The 23,321-nt window shown below is 43.7% G+C and overlaps 2 protein-coding genes across 6 annotated transcripts in view; both read right to left on the bottom strand.

Annotated features, from left to right (window-relative positions):
• LOC106563228 (retinoic acid receptor RXR-alpha-A) overlaps nt 1–6,222 on the bottom strand; it is a 153,569-nt gene extending 147,347 nt beyond the window's left edge. For 4 of the 5 annotated variants that reach the window (XM_014128611.3, XM_082958191.1, XM_082958190.1 and 1 more), the window contains exon 1: nt 5,928–6,222. In XM_014128611.3, coding sequence (XP_013984086.1) covers nt 5,928–5,955 — 28 coding nt within the window. In that variant the 5' untranslated portion in view covers nt 5,956–6,222. The remainder of the gene's footprint in view (nt 1–5,927) is intronic. The other variant, XM_014128614.3, reaches the window with a different exon arrangement.
• Nucleotides 6,223–11,684: 5,462 nt separating this feature from the next.
• Nucleotides 11,685–14,230, bottom strand: LOC145859210 (uncharacterized). Its single transcript, XM_082958189.1, has 2 exons — nt 14,080–14,230; nt 11,685–13,972 (listed from the first exon to the last, which is right to left on the bottom strand). The coding sequence occupies exon 2, from the start codon at nt 12,887–12,889 to the stop codon at nt 11,846–11,848; it is 1,044 nt and encodes a 347-aa protein (XP_082814315.1). The 5' UTR covers nt 12,890–13,972; nt 14,080–14,230; the 3' UTR covers nt 11,685–11,845.
• Nucleotides 14,231–23,321: the final 9,091 nt, after the last annotated feature.

Genomic DNA, 23,321 nt, shown 5'->3' with positions numbered 1-23,321 from the left:
AGTTAAATAAAGTTGGCCAGGGATGATGACTCTGTTCTTTTGAGTCCTTGAAGGCTGTTTAACAATAATACTCAAGTGCAGGGATCATCAACTAGATTCAGCCGCGGGCCGATTTCTTCTTTGAGCGGATGGTCGGGGGGCTGGAACATAATTACAAATCATTTGTAGACTGCAAACTGACCACAAGAATCCCAAACAGATATAATATTTGCCTAAAACATAATCATGCCAAACCTTGCTTATATTTGTATACGATCACGTGTCTCTCTACTATGCGTGGGAACAGATTTCCAAAATTAAACTCAATTGGAGCTTATTTCCTGGTGTTCTTAACGTTTTTTTATGTCCAACAAAATACATGCATTTTTTTGAAAGAACAAAACGTACACCCAAGGGGGGCCCCAGGCCCGAATTAGTGGACAGTGGTGTCTCCTCTCTCTCTCTCTCTCTCTCTCTCTCTCTCTCTCTCTCTCTCTCTCTCTCTCTCTCTCTCTCTCTCTCTCTCTCTCTCTCTCTCTCTCTCTCTCTCTCCTCTCTCTCTCTCTCTCTCTCTCTCTCTCTCTCTCTCTCTCTCCTCTCTCTCTCTCTCTCTCTCTCTCTCGCAGTATAAAGCAGTGGGATCTCTGGCTAGGAGGGCAGAGCGACCTTCCTCTCTGTGTGAATTATGAGTGTGATCTGTTCAAATCCCCACAGAGACTGTTTTCGCTTCAAAAGAGCGGCTGTACGCATCATGAATACTCTCAGTCCCACAGAACTGAACCGACACATTCTCACACTCACTCAGCCTGCAAAACAAACAGAACGGGTCCTGAAGTGCAGGAATAGGAATAATCTATAGGAATATTCTATAGAAATAATATGTAGGAATAAATTGCCAGCTAATGTAGAGGAAAGCACATTTTGTCACGTCCTGACCAGTAAAGGGGTTATTTGTTATTGTATTTGGTCAGGACGTGGCAGGGGGGTGTTTGTTTTATGTGGTTCGGGGTTTGTTGGGATATGTGTTTATGTAGAGGGGTGTTTGTTTAGAGTATTCCGGGGTTTTTAGTTATGTTCTATGTTTTGTATTTCTATGCTCTGTCTATGTTGTGTATTTCTTTGTGTTGGCCTGGTATGGCTCTCAATCAGGAACAGCTGTTTTCACCTGTCCTTGGTGGGAAGTTGTTTTTGCACTGCTAGGGTTAGCCTGCATTACTGTTCGTTCGTTTTCTTGTTTTGTTTCGTATGTGTTCTAATAAAAGTTAATATGAGCACTCAACCCGCTGCGCCTTGGTCCACTATATACGACGACCGTTACACATTTTGAAAACGGTCAACGCAAAACAAATGTTCAGCAGTGCAGCAGGAACATAGCGGTCTTAGAATGGTGAAAGCTGAAAAAAGCTGGTCAAAAACATTGAATGCCCGAAGCAAAATTCCTCCAATGATAAAGCAAGCAGGAGGTAGAGGTCAAGGTTTGAGGTTCAAAGTTCAGTGCAGCCCTTATCGATAAACCTCTCCTGCTACCTACACGGCTCAAAACACAAATAATGAATGAGCGTTTGAGCGATTGTCATCTCTGTTTAAAGCCCTACCAGCAGCAATTTGTGATAAGTATTGTTATGAGAGCAGAAACAGGCTGGGACTGCTGTGATACAGCATATGATCATCAGCATTGACGTGCACAGCTTCTCTCTCCCAGAGTCAGAGAGGTATTTTAAAATTGCCAGCAGAACATTAATGCTTAATGTACAGCAGCACAGATATTCTATGAAAAGTGGCAGTCTAGACTTCAAAGCACTTAACTTTCAGTAAAAAAAAAAAAGACAAATTAATTTGCAGCTGCGCTCATAATTATATTTCTATTTTTTCTCTCTCTTGTACATTTGGTTCTGATGCCAGCAGGGAGGGAGGTAGCTGGAGGGGGAGGCACATTCCCTTTGATTTGAAGGAGTAGTGAGGCTTGGGGGTGTGTGGGGGAGAGTGTCAGGGAGAAAGAGCGAGAGCTGTCACTTTAAGCCATTAACTTTCGCTGTAAACCTCCTCCAATAAAAATGACAGCTGCAGCCCCCTCTCAAAAGGATAGCAAAACTGGACGGTTGTAAAAGCCAAACTTGGCCAAGGCGCTTTGGGCCAAGCCGCTTCCCTCCTCCCAGCAGACACACACCCACTCCTGGTAATACCTTTGTTCCTGAATTACTGCCAGGAGAGGAATGCAGCCTGCCCCCTCCACCCTGTCTCCCACCCTCTGCCTCCACCCCCCCAACCATGAATCTCACTTTCTCATCAACGACCATGAACTTCACTGGTGGGAAGACGAGGGGTGGGGGGGTGGTGTGGGGGGTTACCTTCTGTTCCTGAAATAGGCTACCCCCTCAAACAAACACAACAACAATAAAGTGAATATCCTTGACTTGTAGAGGTACTAGGAATAACATAAACAACTTCAGTAACAGGTGGCGGCTCATCAATAAGGCCCATACCAGACATTGATGCATACTACTAGGATTCTTTACATTTAGAGTGAATAAAGTCAGGGTTGCCATGCTGGCATCCACCAAAAGGTCTCTGTCCAATCTGGTTCCATCAAATGAATAGTTAACCGATCCCGTAAGAGCATGGATCATCAGCTAGAATCAGCCTCGGAACAATTTTTTCTTGAGCGGATGGTCAGGGGGCCGGAACATATTTACAAATCATTTGTAGTCTGCAAATTGACCGCAAGAGGACCAAACAGATATGATTTTTGACTAAATTATGGGGCAAATAAAATCCCCCACGGCAGCCAGTTTGGAAACCCTGCCTAAGAGTTCATCTATATGTTTCTCACATCACACAATCACCATCCTTGTCATGCTACAAGCAATACTTCTGATTTACATTCAATTAGTTCCATTAAATCAACAATACAACACAAACCCATTTGAAGCTACAGACAATCTCCTGACCTCAACTGTGTCCACACTCCGTTGAAACAGTGTCACAACCATCATGTTACATAGTATACATTAGGATATATGAGGACCGTTATCCTCAGTTATCTCTAGTCATAGATAACATAGTACATCTCTGGATCTGCTCTATGGAGCAGACAGGCTATTTAAGGCCATATCCCTTTCTCTGTTTTATAATACACAAAGCTAAATACAACTCATTCTCCCAAAATCCATCCTTAGCTGGCAAAAGACACTCTACATTTCATAACATGATTTCTTGGCTCATTGTGAAAGCCACGCTCAAATTCCTTTCACAAAATGAAGACATTGTCTGTTTTCAATGTCACCGCTCCATTCTTCACAGCTTTAAGTGAGGAGGGAGAAGAAAATGAAAAAACAGGCTGCTAGGCTAGCTAGCATCCTAGAGAACATACCGTGCCAAAAGCAGGATGTCATCACCACAGCCAACAATCAATCCAGAACTGTAAAATACTCTGGCTGTCATTTCAAACAGTGGCATGTTTGAATTCCTAATGCAGCACAACTCTAGATAATTACATAGAGCGAACGGCTAATCAATACATTCAAGGGCTTATCAGAGTTAGGGGTGTCCTTGAAGTGCGCAATTAACAATCAGAGCGTTAGAGTGAGTTTGGGGAAAGTTTGTATTTAAATCCCGAGTTAAGGGCCGACAAATCAAGAACTGACGACAAATGGCCTGCTGATACAGCATGTTGAAACAGTGTAGAGTGATAAGAACCTTGGCAGTACTATAGAAGCATAGAGAGATGCTGATTAATACAACACTTTAACTATTACACTGCTATTACAGTTTTATTACAACACACACTGGCTCCATGCTATGCTGGGTCTGTAAATATTTAGGGAAAAATCTAACCATAATTGATTTTAATATGGAGACACGGAAACTACAGTAGGGCCTGTAAATGCAACCTGTCATGTCTATGTGAAAGTTGGCATGGTGATATGTGAGATGTATGTCTGTTAAGTCATATAAAGGCCTGTGTGGTCACAGTGCCAGTGATCAGGTGTGTAATTAGATAGAGATATCCCAGAAGTCCCTGTGCCTCTCATCTGTGCATATTGGCGGTGGCGGGCAGGCGGGCTGATGATGTGTCAAGGTGTAACATGAGGCGCCCCTGAAAGACCTGCAGACACAATAACATGGCTGCCTACAGCTCTCAGCTATGTCTCTGCTACATGGGACAAGTTGTGCTCTATACAGTTCACCAGACATACAGCAGCTGAGTATTAATGATTTACACCGTAAGAGTGTGTGTGTGTGTGTGTGTGTGTGTGTGTGTGTGTGTGTGTGTGTGTGTGTGTGTGTGTGTGTGTGTGTGTGTTTAAGGGACTTAAAATACGTTTAAAGGACTTATAATACCTATAAATCCACATTCTAAGTTGAAATAATATAAGTTCTAAGTTGTTTTCTCATATAGTTTAGGACAAAAAGATACTAGGCCTAGACTATATATTGCTAATTACTACTACATATGAAAATAATGCTAATTAAAATCTTAGTAATCATCATTTTCATCATCATAATTGAGTGATGTAATGAAAACGGGTACAGTGCTGAAGCAATAAAATCAATTAACATAATGCTGAACTGCAATAGAAAACGGGTTATGTGAAAAACAACTTAACAACGAATGAGCAAAAATGGCCTTTCATGCCCATGCTCTTACATGTTGTAGCCATAAGACGGATAACACTCAACATTATCAATAGAATAAAAAACATATTGTATATATTTCAATATAGTGTACATTTCCACACATCTACGTTTATAATCATTACTTAATTGCTTTAAAAGAGTCAACTTTGTATAGAATAAAATAAATCAAATTGGGCTTGTTATTGATAAGCAATAAGTGCAAAATGGCGTTTAATTTCCACAACAACATGAGTCTGAACCCCAAATCATTCCAACGCCCAGTATCAACTTTCTGAGTTGTCTCTCGTGCTCGAGCTGGATCCTCACCCTCTTATCGTCTGAACCCCTACTCATACACGACTTCATAACATTGGGTGGAAACAAAAATACAAGCCGGGCCAATAAATTCGTTTTGCGACGAATACATGGCATATATTCAATTGTGCAAGGCTACATTGTCTAGCATGCTTGCCTCTTCAAATAAATGCCTCTAGTATACGTCAGCCTATTGCCTACATTTGTATTCTCTGGCTGGTATTTACTCAAGGAGTGTGCAGTCCATTTTGAACACTTTCAGTGGAAGGCTATTGTAGCCTATTGTATCGACTCCATTGCGCGTAGACTTATGTACTTACTGTACAAACTGTATACTGGTAGTCTGCCATGAACAACAGTTCGCTACCAAAGGTAGGCTATGGAGGTTTTTACGTATATAATAAACTAGTTTCCAAGTGCATATGCAATGCAATCTAGCCAGGTTTGTTTCCCTGCCGGGTAAATTTTGATTTTCAAATAGCCTACCATACCATTTTGCATTGTATCCTTCTTAGATTAAATTAAATTAGCTGGAAGTGCCATAAAAATGCGAATCGACAATAGTTTGCAGAATACTCAGATATTAAATGTACTGAAAGAGAGAGTAGGCTTTAATTTTCCTGAAAGAGATGTCACCCTAATCAATCGAATGTCATCAGCTCTGATAGGAGTGTGTACACCGCTGAGTAGCAGCCGCTTATATTTAACAAGACTGGCGCGACTCAAGTTTCTCTCTCTTTTCAGTCAAACACAGGCTACGGTGAGAAAATGTTTTGATATTTACAAACAAGAAGTCTTGTGTCTTTCCATATATTGCGCATAACGTAACCTAAACATTATTATAATTTTACATGAACGCAATTAGGCTAGCTTACTCATTTCTGACGCTTCAAAATGCAGTGCATAAATGACACCATTGCTCGTCAGCACTGCGTGAGTCTAAACGTTGTAAAATTGTAATCTCAAATTTCCATATTGCAATAATATTTATTTTTTTAAATTGATGAAAAACTTACCCAATGACATGAAAGGTTTGGTTTCCATGTCTGGTGGGTTAGCTCATGCCAGCTGACACGACCGTGTGTGAGTTTTCAGGCGGGGATCGAGGGCGTTATACTACAAGGCTGGAAAGATGGCTCCAGGGCAGTAAAAGTGACAGTCTTTCAAAAGCGATGTTCGATAGAGTAAAAATGCACCTATAGTTTCTAGTTCTGTTTGCTCACTCAGATGCGCTCCCTCTCTTGGGCTAGGTTTAGAACTCCAACTACTGGATCCGCACTGCAATAGGGACCCACGTAAGGGGGACTGGCACCAACGCAAGCAAACCGCAACGACACCCGAGAAAGGGGGAGTGTATAAGGAGTCCCTTGGAGGACTTTTAGTTTCGAAGCCAACGTGTGAAACGTGTTAAATTAAGTAGGCCTAACCTCATATAGCTGTCAGTTAAGCATCGGTCCATAATAAAAAAAAAACTGAATTGCTAACGGTATGAAACCAAGCTCTCCAAAATACGTATTTACTCACAACTTGGCAAATAACTTTGAATTGAGTCAAGGGGAAAGTAATTGAAATGGCAATTTTCGTACGCCTTCTGTATTGTTTTAATAGATGGCTTGAAGCTAGCATTCCTCAAGTGGATTCGCACATTTGCCTTGCATACACCTATTGTAGGCTATAATCCAGTCAAATCAAAGCAGTGGCACGGCCATAAACATCCATAATAGGCCTATTGCAAATGAGTACATTTGTCATCTTTTAAGTATAATGACTCTCAAAGGGAGGGACTATAACTAAAGATGAAGTATACATAGAATGACAGGGCTTGAAGAAATGGTCAAATGGGGTTACAGTAAGTGTTATTTTCCCACAACCCACTCTGATTGTCTTTCCACATCCACTGGCATCAACAGTGTTCATGAGCCATCCGCATGGCATTTAAAAATCTATGTATTTATTGCAGATGCATAAAAGTTTAGGCACACTGGCACAGGCCTGGAGCTACCTATACAGCAGCATGATTTACATAACTCCCATTGCATTAGAGCTCAGAGAAGTAGGTCATTTCTTCGTCATTGTTCCCCAGCTATGCTGTTTTGGGAATGACAGCATCCTATCCCTCACCATATATGCTGCACACGTGGAATAACCATGTATTTATATACATTTCACAGGAGCGAAAAATTCATTTTCACTTGAGCTTACATTTCATCCAGAGAATTGTTGGAGGCAGTTTTGGCAGCAGAATACTATAGCAGAGCAGCACTCTGTTTCCCCCCTTCAAGTCCCTCCTGCCCAGTATAGGAAAGGAACATTGTATCTGTATGAAGTCCTGAAGCCATCCTCTAGGCCTGTGTGGAAAGGGCTCCTCATCTCATTGAGTATTGAAGGTGTTCACCACATTTGTACGGAGGCGAGATACATAATTAATGCAATGCATGGCACATTAAAGATCAAAGCCAGTTGTGCAATAAACCAAAAGCAAGTGTGACTGAGCACCAATTCAAGGTGTGTGTTTTTGTGTGTGTTAATGTGTGTTTGTGTGTATGTGTTTGTGTGTGTGGCGCCTGAATGTGTGAGACAAGAAGGGAGTAATGGGAGAGTTCATGCATACCATGTTACACTTTCTATAGACTGAAGTGTTTTTTTGTTTCTTTTGCATGGACAATGTGTAATGTACAGTATATACAGTGCATTCTGAAAGTATTCAGACCCCTTGACTTTTTTCACATTCTGTTACGTTACAGCCTTATTCTAAAATTGATTAAATTGTTTTTTTCCCTCATCAATCATCACACAATAACCCATAATGACAAAGCAAAAACAGGTTTTTAAAAATGTTTGCTAATGTATTGCAATTAAAAATAAATAACTGAAATATTACATTAACATAAGTATTCAGTCCCCTTACTCAGTACTTTGTTGAAGCACCTTTGACAGCGATTCAATCTCTGTCAGGTTGGATGGGGAGCGTTGCTTCTCAACTATTTTCAGGTCTCTCCAGACATGTTCGATCGGGTTCATGTCCGGGCTCTGGCTGGGCCACTCAAGGACATTCAGAGACTTGTCACAATGCCACTCCTGCGTTGTCTTGGCTGTGTTCTTAGGGTCGTTGTTCTGTTGGAAGGTGAACCTTCGCCCCAGTCTGAGGTCCTGAGCGCTCTGGAGCAGGTTTTCATCAAGGATCTGTCTGTACTTTGCGTCGTTCATCTTTCCCTCGAGCCTGACTAGTCTCCCAGTCCCTGCCGCTGAAAAACATTACCACAGCATGATGCTGCCACCACCATGCTTCACAGTAGGGATGGTGCCAGGTTTCCTCTATACATGACGCTTGGCATTCAGGCCAAAGAGTTCAATCTTGGTTTCATCAGACCAGAGAATCTTGTTTCTCATGGTCTGTGAGTCTTTAGGTGCCTTTAGGCAAACTCCAAGCGGGCTGTCATGTGCCTTTTACTGAAGAGTGGCTTCCGTCTGGCCACTCTACCATAAAGGCCTGATTGGTTGAGTGCTGCAGAGATGGGTGTCCTTCTGGAAGGTTCTCCCATCTCCACAGAGGAACTCTGGAGCTCTGTCAGAGTGACCATCGGGTTCTTGGCCACCTCCCTGACCAAGGCCCTTTTCCCCCGATTGCTCAGTTTGGCCGGGCGGTCAGCTCTAGGAAGAGTCTTGGTGGTTCCAAAGTTTTTCCATTTAAGAATGATGGAGGCCACTGTGTTCTTGGGGAACTTCAATGCTGTGCCTCGACACAATCCTGTCTCGGAGCTCTACGGATAATTCCTTTGACCTCATGGCTTGGTTTTTGCTCTGACATGCACTGTCAACTATAAAGACAGGTGTGTGCCTTTCCAAATCATGTCCAATCAATTGAATTTACCACAGGTGGACTCCAGTCAAGTTGTAGAAACATCTCAAGGATGATCAATGGAAACAGGATGCACCTGAGCTCAACTTCGAGTATCATATCAAAGGGTGCGAAGACTTCTGTAAATAAGGAATTTCTGTTTTTGTCATTATGGGGTATTGCGTGTAAATTGCTGAGGATTTAAAAACAAAACCAATTTTAGAATAAGGCTGTGATGTAACAAAATGTGGAAAAAGTCAACGGGTCTGAATACTTTCTGAATGCACTGTACATGTCTTTGTAGCTATAGCTGTGTATTCCCTTCAGATGCAGTTCTGGTTTAGACTTTTAGCGGCTTTAGAGTTAGGATTGGTGAGCCACACCTATTTAAACCCACACAAAGTGATTTTGGTGTCCCCCATCCCCCATAGTTTTTTAACATGGCATTGTGGGAGGTCAAATACTTGTGAACTTGTTGGGAGTAGATTCTCTCCAGGCTCCGGAAAAGATCTCTGACCTCGTTACATTTCTGAAATCATTCTTCGCTCAACGCACTTCCTGTTCAATCCCATACACACAGCAGCTCCACCAATCAGAGATAATGTTAGGGAGTCACAGGTCAACACAACATAGGGGTAGAGAACCTGGACCAGAGAGGGAGAGGACGAGAGAGGGGGGGGGGGGGGGGGGGGGGGGAGAGGGAGAGAGATAGAGTTAGAGGGGGGGAGTAGAAAGAGAGGGAGAGGACGAGAGAGAGAGAGAAAGAAAGAGAGGGGAGAGAGGGAGAGGACGAGAGAGAGAGGGAGAGAGATAGAGTTAGAGGGGGGGGAGTAGAAAGAGAGGGAGAGAAAGATAGAAATTCTTTGATACTTGTTATGATGAGTATCTTACCCCATCATGTCCACTAAAATCTTAAAAATATGAAACAAATTGACTAGAGGAGGGCATAGGCTACTCCCATGCCCCAGGAAAAACACCAGTGAGATTTACAATGTCCTCTCACTTCCCTATGTGAGGAAAATGTGTATCTCTTTAGACCACAGGCGTCAAACTCATTGACGTCCTTGTCGTCAACCTTTAATTTAGGTGATTGTTAGTGAGCTGGACATAGTCAAGAAACTGTATAAAGGTCCATTGTCATTTCTACACAGTTTTGATATGGTTTTAGTGATTTTAAAGTATGTTGAGTTTGTTGATTATTACATTTTTTTACTCAAAACATCGGCATGCCGGATCGGACCCGTATGTTTGACACCCCTGCTTTAGATAATGATTCCACTACAACTCATGACTGCTGGATGACATTACAGTCTGTTCTGAAGACCACAGGGTCCCAAGTAAAGCACCGTATTGTTTAACCATTGTAGAAGATTTATTGCCCCGGTTGGTGACGACTACAGAGCAGGGAGGAAAAAGAGTAAAGATTTGATTGATATTCTGTTGGTCCTCAGCAGCTCAGATGGCTGTTAAGCCTAAGGCCTGTGCTCTGTAATCGAAGACAGACACAACGCATTCTTTTAAACGCCTCGTTCGCCATTGCTCTCTCATCTGCCCACTAGACCCAGCTATTTAATCCTCCTTGGCCGTGATTAATAGCTGTCTGACACTTCACCTCCTTCCATATCAATTCTCAGTAAGGTGTTTTGGGTGTCCCCTGTGCTGAGCACTTCAGATGCCATTTCTCTCCCCAGCCTTGTTCTCTGCACCCTTGACTGTTAATAGCGATGGCTCTTCCATTGGTCTCTCTCTCTCTCTCTGACTCCCTCTCTCTCTCTGACTCTCTCTCTCTCTCTCTCTCTCTCTCTCTCTCTCTCTCTCTCTCTCTCTCTCTCTCTCTCTCTCTCTCTCTCTCTCTCTCTCTCTCTCTCTCTCTCTCTCTCTCTCTCTCTCTCCTTCCCCCTGACTCCCTCTCTCTCTCTCTCTCTCTCTCTCTCTCTCAATTCAATTCAAGGGCTTTATTGGCATGGGGAACATATGTTAACATTGCCAAAGCAAGTGAAATAGATAATAAACAAAAGTTAAATAAACAATAACAAATTAAAAGTAAACATTACACACAAAAGTTCCAAAAGAATAACGACATTTAAAATGTCAAATTGTGTCTATTGTGTCTACAGTGTTGTAATGAGGTGCAAATAGTTAAAGTACAAAAAGGAAAATAAATAAACATCTCTCTCTCGCTCTCTCCCTCCGTCCCCCTGACTCCCTCTCTCTCTCTCCCCTCCCTCCCCCTGACTCCCTCTCCCCTCTCTCTCCCTCGCTCTCTCCCTCCGTCCCCCTGACTCCCTCTCTCTCTCTCTCTCTCTCTCCCTCTCCTCATCTTTCTCTCTCTCTCTCCCTCCCTCCCCTCCCTCCCCTGACTCCCTCTCCCCTCTCTCTCCCTCCCTCCCCCTGACTCCCTCTCCCCTCCCTCTCTCCCTTTCTCTTTCCCTCTTTCCCCCTGACTCCCTCTCCCCCTCTCTCTCCTTCTCACCTCCTCTCTCTCTCTCTCTCTCTATCTATCTCTCCCTCTCCCCCTCTCTCCCTCTCTCCCTCTCTCTATCCCCCCTTTCTCTCTCTATCTATCTCTCCCTTCTCCCCCCCTTCTCTCTCTCTTTCCACTCAGATAGGCACACACACCACTATCACTACACTATTTTCTATGGTAGTGTTGACAGTCTATCCCCTCCTTGTTCTTGACCATTCAGATCAAACTCATCCATAAAAGTGATTCTACTGTAGCTCCTTTCTGTGCTCATCCATAAAAGTGATTCTACTGTAACTCCTTTCTGTGCCAATGACAGTGTTGTGCTGATCAGAGGAATCTGTACAAGAGCAAGTTTAAACCATGAAAGTCTACTTTAAGGCAGGCATTAAGTTTAGGGCATATTTTTTATCCAGAAAACCTAAGAGGCAAATTATCATTAAAAACTTCAAAGGCAAATTAGTCCAGTTATTTTAATTTATTTCTCAGATTAGAAATGAGGGGGGGAAAAAATCCTATTTCTATTCTGTATTTTACAAAGGTTACAGAGAGTTCTCGCTGGTATAGGATTATTATCCTGAAACATTGAGTTAATTACATATAGGACATATAGGACATATAGGGCACAGGGATCAAGAAAGAATAGTATAGAAAAGAGAGGAGTGCAAAGTGTACGAGATCACCATCAGGCTGGTTTCTGGGCTGAGGCATTCTGAATGGTCTGCCTCCAGGGTGGGCCTCCAGATCACCATCAGGCTGGTTTCTGGGCTGAGGCATTCTGAATGGTCTGCCTCCAGGGTGGGCCTCCAGATCACCATCAGGCTGGTTTCTGGGCTGAGGCATTCTGAATGGTCTGCCTCCAGGGTGGGCCTCCAGATCACCATCAGGCTGGTTTCTGGGCTGAGGCATTCTGAATGGTCTGCCTCCAGGGTGGGCCTCCAGATCACCATCAGGCTGGTTTCTGGGCTGAGGCATTCTGAATGGTCTGCCTCCAGGGTGGGCCTCCAGATCACCATCAGGCTGGTTTCTGGGCTGAGGCATTCTGAATGGTCTGCCTCCAGGGTGGGCCTCCAGATCACCATCAGGCTGGTTTCTGGGCTGAGGCATTCTGAATGGTCTGCCTCCAGGGTGGGCCTCCAGATCACCATCAGGCTGGTTTCTGGGCTGAGGCATTCTGAATGGTCTGCCTCCAGGGTGGGCCTCCAGATCACCATCAGGCTGGTTTCTGGGCTGAGGCATTCTGAATGGTCTGCCTCCAGGGTGGGCCTCCAGATCACCATCAGGCTGGTTTCTGGGCTGAGGCATTCTGAATGGTCTGCCTCCAGGGTGGGCCTCCAGATCACCATCAGGCTGGTTTCTGGGCTGAGGCATTCTGAATGGTCTGCCTCCAGGGTGGGCCTCCAGATCACCATCAGGCTGGTTTCTGGGCTGAGGCATTCTGAATGGTCTGCCTCCAGGGTGGGCCTCCAGATCACCATCAGGCTGGTTTCTGGGCTGAGGCATTCTGAATGGTCTGCCTCCAGGGTGGGCCTCCAGATCACCATCAGGCTGGTTTCTGGGCTGAGGCATTCTGAATGGTCTGCCTCCAGGGTGGGCCTCCAGATCACCATCAGGCTGGTTTCTGGGCTGAGGCATTCTGAATGGTCTGCCTCCAGGGTGGGCCTCCAGATCACCATCAGGCTGGTTTCTGGGCTGAGGCATTCTGAATGGTCTGCCTCCAGGGTGGGCCTCCATGGGCAGAACCTTCAGGTTCACATTCCTCAACCTTTTGTCTGGGGATGGCACTGACTATGTTGCTGGAGCAGGACGAGGTACCATACAGACCAAGACACCAGTTGTTATCATGTCTAAAACTACAATCCACTTCTTTGAGGACAGTTTAAACAAAATAGTGTCAGAGATTCTTACTATCATTTCAAAGCAAACCCATCAATAGCACTCAGTATTTTTCCAGACCAGGATTTAATTGGCCCTGTTGCCCTACACTATGATAGGCCTGCTCTTTAATAATCCTTGAGTTTAGTTTGTGTGGCCAATTATCTTCAATGACAAAGAAGAAATCCACAGTTCATGAGATCCACAGATGCCATAGTAGAGGACTAAAATACACTTTGAATCCAGTTGGCAATGATGCTTACAAAACACTCCAGGGATGTTACACCTTGCGCGCACAGAGCCACTTCTCTGACAGTGTTGCGTTTTTACAGGAGCTCGTTTGATAGGAGGTGCGAAGGTGTTTGTGGATTTCTTCCTATCAGAAAGAGCCGATAGATGTGGTGAAGAAGCAGGAGGGAAAGGGAACAGTAGGGGAACAGGGGACAGTAGGGGGAAAATGCATGCTGGCTGCACAATATTTTCATAAACGATTAGAACCCATCTTGCTCCCGGTCGTTATCAATATTGAACATTATATCACCGGCACTTCTAACATTCCACGCAAGGGTTTGAATCATACTCTAGGCTGTATGGTTTAAATACTGCCACAGGCTGATGAGAATCCCTCCACACTGCAGGAACCTGCGAAATTCAAGCATGCATCATTCTTTTATATCGCATTAAAGTGAAATTGGCTACATTTAAACAGACACCACGATAAATCTCCCCAGCACTTGTCGCGTGCTGTTTTTATCACATGGTGGGAAATGCTCATCTCTCCTGAGCATCGTCTACTTACCTGGAATTGAGTCCAGCGTTATTGCATGCTGATGGAGTGATGGCAGTCTTGAGAGGGACAGATTCACTCAGTGAGTTATTGGTCTCTGTAAGGGTGAAGGTATAGTCAAGTGTTTTAGTTCTAGGCTCCAGCTGAAAGATGACGGATTCTGTCATTAAAGTACGGTACGGTCTGCTGTCAGATAAGACCTACCATCATAACCCTCCTTCTCTCACCCCCTTTAGACTCAAACCAATTAGGCAATATAAGTTCATTTCTATCTAAGTTAAACAGTATTCATACTGAACATCAGAGAGGACTAGCTAGACATGTCTGGATATTATTAGTCGTTGCATTTGTCCTGGGTGACTTATTTCCCTCAGTGCAGCTGGGAGAGAGTGTGACACTGTTGGACTTCAGTTGGATAAACAGTCCCTGTGGAGGCCAGGGCTCTTGTGTACACACTGGGCACAGCACACGTTCTCCACGGGGCTTGCCGCTAGGCCGCCGTCACCACGATGGATGGCTTAACCAGGCCAGAAGTCCATGTGAGCACAGCAGTTTAAATATGACTGAAGACCTCCCCATCCATGTACAGAATCTATCACTACACACACACACACACACACTTGCAATATGACAATCAGACCACCTAGGAAGGAAGTAGACTCAATGAGGCTTGACTGAGAGTAGTTTCACTATAATGAGCAATAGCTTTGAGTAAGCAGAAATTGAAATGTTTATTACTCTGCATTACACATTTTTCTCTCCGCATTGTTGGGAAGGGCCTGTAAGTAAACATTTCACAGTTAGTCTACACCTGTAGTCTACACCTGTTGTTTATGAAAATTGTATTTAATTTAGTGACACATGCAAACACACACCCAGGACTACACATAAAACTCAATGAGTTAATTATTTTAAAGGGGAATAGTCATTATTTTAAATTGGAGACGTTTTTCCTGTTTAGAAGAGGGTCTAAATGGTTTGTATCGGAGGGACTGAGCCTGGTTGCCTTGGCAGCGGCCCAGGGGGAGTGACAGAGCATCAGAGGTGCTATCTGTCTGTGTTAGCCGGCTTCCTCACAGTACACCAGCCCCAGTATATCTCTATCTGGGCAGCAGCCTGCAGAGAGCCACCCTTCCTTCATACAGCGATTATCTCCTTGTGAACTGCGAGCATGGGCCTGGCTGTGTGTGTGTTTGTGTCTGAGCCACACTCTGCCTGTGATTTACAGCACCCCTCTGCATCCCCTCTCTCCCCCTCTCTCTACCTCCCTCCCTCTGCTGCTGTCTGCTGGTCAACCGCCAGGGTGAAGGCAGCTTCCACGGCCAGTCCACCATAAATCTGGACACTTCCTTCTACTGTCTCCCACTTCGAGGGGAAGCCTGGCCTGTTGCAAACACCATTAACCCTCTTCCTCTCTGTCCACAACCCCCTACCCAACCCTGCCCCACACACCCATCCTCCATGACAAGCTTCAGCAGGGAAAGGCAACAGAAACACCCCGTCCTCTTTCCTTTCCTCTCAGACCTTAGACTCGTAAACCCGACCCTAGGCAACAGCAGTGACTAAGGTATGGTTTCATTGAAGGACTCGTTTCAAATCAAATCAAATTTGATTTGTCACATGCACCAAATACAACAGGTGAAGACCTTACAGTGAAATGCTTACTTACAAGCCCTTAACCAAAAATGCAGTTTAAAAAAAATACCTAAAAAAAATTAAAAATAAAAGTAACAAATAATTAAAGAGCAGCAGTATAATAACAATAGCGAGGCTATATACAGGGGGTACCGGTACAAAGTCAATGTGCAGGGGCACCGGTTAGTCAAGGTAATTGAGGTAATATGTACATGTAGGTAGAGTTATTAAAGTGACTATGCATAGATAATAACAGAGAGCAGCAGCAGCGTAATTTGCAACTTTGATAAGAAAAATAAAATACAAATCCGGGGTGGGTCCTCTTCAGACAGACAATTCTCCCAATAAATCACAAGGCAGACCTGCCAGTAACGTCACGATTCTAAACCAAAGTTTGTAGGCAAAACCTTGTCACTTGTGAAATGCACTCAATAAAAATAACCTCTGTGATCTCCATCTTTCTAGCCACTATTTAGTATTTTATTCAAGCGGATAAGGTAGTGATGTAGGCAGTGAGGAGCTCCTCTATTACGTACACATATTAAACCCAAACATTTAGAAAATTGTGGGAGGCAAGCTGGATGTCTCGAGAGACTACTCCCACCTCTGTCCAACCAATGAAAGGGAAAAGGGAAAGGACCCGGCAGCCTAGTTTGTTGAAATTCTGGGTACAGTTAGACAGCAGGCGGAGTAAAGGTGCTGTGATCAGAAATTATGGTTTTATTTACCGTCATGTTTTAGGCCCGCAGTTCAAAAGTGAGGAATATATTTACAAATTTACTGTCCAGGAATTCAAGGCAAAAATAGTAGTTCAAACGGTTTGAAGTTGACAAAAACCATCTTAAAGCTGCGAGGGCAAAACACCCAAACACGGCAAAAAATTGCAGATAGACACACAGCAATGTAAGCAACATCTAATAGCAAAGTAAGCAATGTAATGACATGATCTAAGCAGGAATGTAAAGACGCACCTAACACATAGGGCAGGCCTACAAATGCCAGCTGTCATCTGAATGTAAATAAATAGGCAACTTTAATTAGGCTACACGCGACCATACGGGGACTGCATCAGCGTTTTTTCTTTCTACCCATATGCGTGTCTTACTGAGTTCTTAGGACAAAATATTTTCATCTGCACTGTACCCGTTTTAGGGGCTATGTCAGTACCGGAAAAGGTCAGGTCCATAGGTCATTCAACTCAACACGACGGACAGAATATTTGAAGCAAATGCTGGGTTTTCGAAGCAACGTAGGAACAAATGGACGATGGTCACGAACCAAAGGTAGGCCAGGCCTCAGTACTGCCATATGCTTGGTAACAATGGAAACCTGTTTTTCTCAGTCCTAGTTAGATTGGACTCAAAACAGCATCAGTTTGTTTATCGAATGGGTATTTCGGTTTTTTTGCTGTTGGAATAAGATATGAGGATACAAAGCATCCCCATTTCAACCCAAGACCTTGGTCTTTCTCTTAATTTTGAAAAAAGCAATGTAAGATATACTGGTGCTGAGAAATACACGAGAGTAAAAAGTGTGACAACCAACCCCGGTCTCCCCTATAAACAATCTTAAAAGCAGTTAAAATAAAAGTCTCGTCTCCTGATGACAAAGAAAAACGTTTTCAAAAGGTTTTCAGGCCACAAAAGAATCGCTCAAGATGAGTGATGCAACTGTCCCAGAATGCCAATTTGCAGCTTACTGAGGAAAGTTTTGTTGGGGGTGGCGAGGGGGAATAAAGATGTCTTGTCATTGAGCTGCCCAAGTGCATCTATGAAATGTGAGATGAAAGAAGTTGAGAGCGAGTCTTCCGGTGAGCTATTGGCAGATTCTACAGTCTGAACCTCTACCATCCAGAGGCAAATCTCTCACTGACACGACACACAATGCACTGTCTGAGAGTTGTTCCTAAGGGGACATAGGGCTGCTTGATCTCCCTGGTGTCAGTCACGTTTTTATGCTGGGTTACATCAGCTCAAGACACTGACATAGTTTTGGTTATGTAAAACTTGATCTAATTACAGTACTTCTGCTTTTGGAATAAGGACATGCTGTAGATCGTTTCTTTTCTAGGAATCTAACAAGACCCTTTCACATTACCTAACAGTGATAATTGGTTAAATGGTAGCTGGAAGGAAGTGCTGTGAAAAATGTGGCTTTTACAAGACAACAAGAGGAGTAATTGGTTGGTGCTTTTCTTGGCAGCTCGACTGTATATGGAACAACCATGCCATGATGGGTCATTCATGTGCACTGTTTTCTTAGTCACCAGGAACTGGTTATGTCCTTGACAGAAGGTACACACACATCTAAACATATTGTTTGATCATGTGATGTTTTGGAGGGTCTGAGTGACTCCAAGTTGTTGCCACCTTCACTTTGCTTATAGAGCAACACTGACGTCATGAGACCTTTTTACTCTGAAAAGATTTATACTAAAAAGCCTATTGAAGGAGCTGCCCCTTGCCTGGACTCCCGTTCCTCTCTCCTCTCCTCCCCATATTCTCGCTCCACAAATACCTGCGACTGACAGCATAAGGAGCTGACTGTGGTCATTATGTCATTATTACAATAATCTCACTGTAAAAGCCCAACACCTGTATGGAGCGCCCTTAGGGACTCCTTGTGCAAACAATCCGGAGACTGTTTCTTTATAAAGGGAGGAAAATAAATAAATGACAGAGTAACACTGTTTATGTAAATCTCATTTAACATGCGTCTTATGCCCTGCCCCGCTGGCTTGGCAGCACAGAGCTGAGACGATGAGGCGAGTGACAGCACAGTGGCTTAATATGACTGATTTCCTCTGTAATGATAATGCGATTGAGCATAGTGTTTGTGAAGAGCACAAAGGGCCAAGGGAAGATGACAGCCATTTGAGTTAAACATTAAATGATCAAGAGGCCTCGTGTGGTACACAGCAGTCACCCCATGCCTTGACAAAGGCCTTACATTACCTCATGGGGAAGGGTTGAGGGAGCTCATGTGCATCTGTGCGAGCAGCCAGATGGTAACTGTCACCTCAGAGTTAGAGTCCAGTCATTTAGCGTTTCGGTAGGACTGATGGAGAGTGTCAAAAGGAGAGCTCTTGAAGGCTCAGTGATACACAGATCTGATGCCCCTCCCCTGCCTGGGTTCAAGCCCACCCCTCACCCGCCCTCATAATGCCACATCTGCTCTACATTAGTGTTGGCCTGGTCCCCTGCCGCTGCCAGCCAACTGACTGACTGGGGGACTTTCTTATGATGTCAGATGGGGAAAACCCTTTGTGACAGGCATCTGTAGTTCTCTAAATGGCATCTCTGAGAGAAAAAAATGGCTGATCATTTTCAACCTAATAGAATCATAGTTAGTTCACCACTGGTATCTGTTCATTCCAGTTCTCATTTCAGTTCTACCTAGTATAAAAGTCCTCCAAGATTTAGAATGTATTTCCCCGGTGGAAATGAAATCCTTTAAGCTACAGTTTACATAAGATTCACCCTGTACATTAAAATAATTTAGCTTTTTAAAGAATATGAATAGCCACGCATATTTAATCATATCATTCATTAAATTGTAATCTGTGTTAATTAGCCACAAATGACAGTGAGTAATTGTATTTGCTGACAAACAACTTTCATAAGCATACCCTTCTCCTTTTTAGGGGGAAGCTGATTTGTTATCATGAAATTAGCATATCATCTAAATAAAGAGGTATAACTGGATATCAGAAAGTCTTAGTGTATGGTGACTCAAAGAGGATCCACCATGAGCCTCAAACCTCAACCGCTGTTCATCCATCACACGTCCAACTGTCAGATAGATACAGTAGATACCTCCACTTGGCTCTGAGAGCTACGCTGCCTGTCATTTACATAACACAGCAGAGAGAAAGAGAGACTCATCAAATGGCAGAAACTTCAAAATGCTGCCTAGGATTTCATTTCATAATTTCTCCCTCCCCGCCTCCCTCAACTCCTACTCACCAAGCTGTGGGATTAGCATCACTGTTGGGTATCCCATCCTCCTTCAGAGGGCCCCCGCTTTTTTTTCAGGGGAGAATCTGCCATTTTGTCAAAGAATGGCCATATCTTCATTGGGCTAACTTCATTGTACAGCCGGGGTCAGGGGCAGGTCAGCTCCCAGGATATCCACGAGGAGAAGCCCTCCCTGGACTACCCAGTGAACCCCCCTCCTCTCCTGGCCATAATCTGTCTTTTTGGGAAGACACTTGGCTCTCCATGGGGGTCAGCTATCCTTTACAAGAGGCCCTGTCATCTGCCTGCTGACTAATGGGCCAGGCCCAGTGACAAGTACTGATGAGCAGCCTCGAGGCAGGGTGTCCACTCCACTGCATGGCACACTGACCAGCCAGGGCACCTCAGTTAATAAGACTCAGACTCACTCTGCAATCCCAGCACAGTACTGCCCAACCTGGTCTCAGAGCATTTCATATTATTCTGTATGTAAATCCGAGACACTCCATTTAGTATGATATGTTACATTTCATATGGTGTGTATACATTTCTGGATATCCACCATCCATTTCGTATGATATGTTACGAATCTGAAAAACATACAATATGTTACGAATTTGAACAAAAGTATGTTTTGTTACGAATTCTAATTTGTTGTGGCTAGCTGGCTAACGTTAGCTAAGCTAGGGGTTAGGGTTCTTGGTTAAGATTAGAATTAAGGTTAGGAGTTAGGTTAAAGGGTTAAGGTTAGGGTTAGGGGGAGCTAAAAGTGTTAAGGTTGGGGTAAGGGTAAGGGTTAGCTAACATGCTAAGTAGTTGCAAAGTAGCTAAAAAGTAATAAGTAGTTGAAAAGTTTCTAATTAGCTAAAATTGTCCATGATGAGATTCGAGCACACATCCTTTGGGTTGCTAGACGTTCACATTATATAGCCACCCATCTACCCGACCAACCACACTACTTTCATTTTTGCCTTAAACCTTCTGTCTTATGTAACCATAGCAAACTTAACATATCATACTAATTTACTATGTTACGTCTAGTCTATGGGACCAGGCTGCATGGCTAGTCTGGTGGATCTGATAAGGGAGTGTACATGAACATTCAATTAGCTTTATTTGAATGATTTATGATACATACTGATCAAGGCAGCAGCAGCGTGGTGGAGCAGGTAAATGGCTCTTTAAAAACACCAGGTTCCCACAGCCTGATGCTTCAGTGGTAGCAATACAAAGGAGCCTGTTTAATGGGCTCAATGTCTCCTGAGAAAACATTACAGTTGACAGTGGTCCAAAGTGAACAGTCAAAGGGTGAGTAACTCTATGCTTCTGGGGATTTCTCCAAAATAGCTTAATCGCAATCAAAACACTTAATTCCACAGCAAAACAGTCCATCCTGATTTGAATAGAGGAAAAAGCATGAATATGAAATCACAAGTTGATGTGTTGACATCTGTTTATGCAGTGTTTTTGTCTAGTATGATCACAGCATAAGAGGGAACCTGGGTAAGAGAGAGAGAGAGAGAGAGAGAGAGAGAGAGAGAGAGAGAGAGAGAGAGAGAGAGAGAGAGAGAGAGAGAGAGAGAGAGAGAGAGAACCTGTGGCTGTAGCCCCAGAGTTACAGAATAGTGGAGCAGGACACTAACAGTGCTGTCCACCTCTGGCGTCCTGTCAACTGAGGCAGAAACATTAATTATTCACTTGCTGACTGCATGAATTATGAATTGTGATAGGCTATCCCCGAGACCTTAAATGCTGCAGCTGGACAACAATTCTTCGTTTTTTATAATGAAAGGAAAATAACGGTTGGAGGAGGATAAAGATGCCATTGGCTAGAAAGCTTTACACAGTGCTGTCAATGTGCTGCAGCTAGGATAAGGATGTAGTCTAGGATACATTGAGTTCATGTATGGGGGAAAAGACATCTCCATGTACAACTGTTTCATGAGCCTCAATGTTTTCAACTTTGAAACAAAAGTGACTGTATGTATTTTAACAACTACCTTGTGATGCGCACATCCGGTCCATACAAGGTAATGTGGGTGACAAATGGTCTGTCATTTCTAGGAGCTCCTGAGAACCATCTGGCAAGACACTCCACTGTATTTATCTCAACATGTTGGGACAGACCGGTATATACCAGTATACTGGGCCTAAACGCCTTCCAAGAGGTTTCTGCACTGTGTTCTGTTATAACGTGATTTATCAGGGGCAGGTTTCAGTGGTTTAGTGATTTCTTTGTGCCTTTTTCTGTCAAGGGCTTTACGCTTAAATGTCCCTGGCATATTTTCTAAATATATCCAGTTTCCTAAAGAGGGGGAAAAAATTCTGAAAATCACGGATGTCTCCCTCTCAACCTACCTCCCCCTCCCACCCTGAAGCGTTTATAGTCCCATGCCAAGGATGAGAGAGAATATTCAATTTCACGAGATGAAACACAAAAATGTGTCATCCCCTGCGTTTTTGTGTCAGCCCCTGCCTTGCGCGTGCAGCGAGGCCGAGGCGGTGCGCTGCTGTTCTCTTGTGCCGCTCTCTCTCGCGCTCGCTGGCTGTGTGCACCAGGGAGGGCTTGAAGGGTATTCCGTGTCTTTTGTTATTTTTCTTTGAAGACAATGAGATTAGAGAGAAAATGAAGAAAAAATATTCTGCAGGGCTGGAGCACTTGTTAGTCTTTTTGTTATACCAACAATGTTGTTTGCTCCCGCGATTTTGCTCCGTTTTGTTTTCCTCAATGGAGCCCAAATGTCATAGTCGCCCAAAGGACTGCAGTTTGCAGGGGTTGAATTATACTGAACAAAAATATAAACGCAACATGAAACAATTTCAACGATTTTATGAGTTACAGTTCATATAAGGAAATCTGTCAAATGAAATACATTCATTAAGTCCTAATCCATGGATTTCACATGACTGGGCAGGGGTGCAGCCATGGGTGGGCCTGAGAGGGCATAGGCCCACCCACCTTGCAGCCAGGGCCACCCACTGGGGAGCCAGGCCCAGCCAATCAGAATGAGTTTTTCCCCACAAAAGGGCTTTATTACAGACAGAATACTCCTCAGCTTTTTTTGCGAATGGAACATTTCGGGGATTTTTTATTTCAGCTCATGGAACATGGGACCAACACTTTACATGTTGCGTTTATATTTTTGTTCAGTATAGTATGATGGGCTGTATATTTTACCTGGTCACCTCAATCAAAACGTCCTATTTTTGAGGCAAAAAAAATAATGTTTTGATCAAACAGTTAAGTGCATTATCCTTATGATTCTTGTAATGGAAGTGTCTGCTCTGACGATGTGTGTGTTTCACATTGTTTTACATTCAAGATCTACAGTATCTGATATGGCTTTGAAATATGGAGCTGCTGCACTAGGACTCGTTGGGTAGTATTTAGCCCGAAGGTACTACCCAAAGGCCGGCAGATGGTGATATTGAGTAATTTCGTCTTACCATCCAAAGACAATGTATGCAGCCGGCTATACACTTGTATCCTCCGTGGACTGGTTTGTACGTACAACATTCTCCATTCAGGCTGCAAAGGTGACTTTTTCCTCCTTAACTCGATTTAATGGGAAAAATATGCAACCTTTGGGTTGCGTGCTCAAATCTCATCATGGACAATTTTAGCTAATTAGCAACTTTTCAACTACTTATTACTTTTATGCTACTTTGCAACTACTTAGCATGTTAGCTAAACCTTACCCTTACCTTTACCCTAACCTTAACCCTTTCTTTATGAAACCATTTTCCACCACCATGTTCGAGTGGCTAATGCCACTTCCTGATGTTGCTCCCCGCGTTCAGCCAGGGGTAACCTAACGTAGCAGTCTTAAAAGAAAACGCTTGAGCGGTGTTCCC

Source organism: Salmo salar, chromosome 11 (genome assembly GCF_965601325.2).
Source record: "Salmo salar chromosome 11, fSalSal1, whole genome shotgun sequence".
Taxonomy (NCBI): domain Eukaryota; kingdom Metazoa; phylum Chordata; class Actinopteri; order Salmoniformes; family Salmonidae; genus Salmo; species Salmo salar.
Note: the sequence above shows the minus strand (reverse complement) of the source record. Positions and strands in the feature narration are given on the sequence as shown.

Bases quoted from the DNA above. Each gene is read 5' to 3' on its own strand.
- LOC145859210 (XM_082958189.1), bottom strand. From the start codon at position 12,889: ATGGTGATCTGGAGGCCCACCCTGGAGGCAGACCATTCAGAATGCCTC.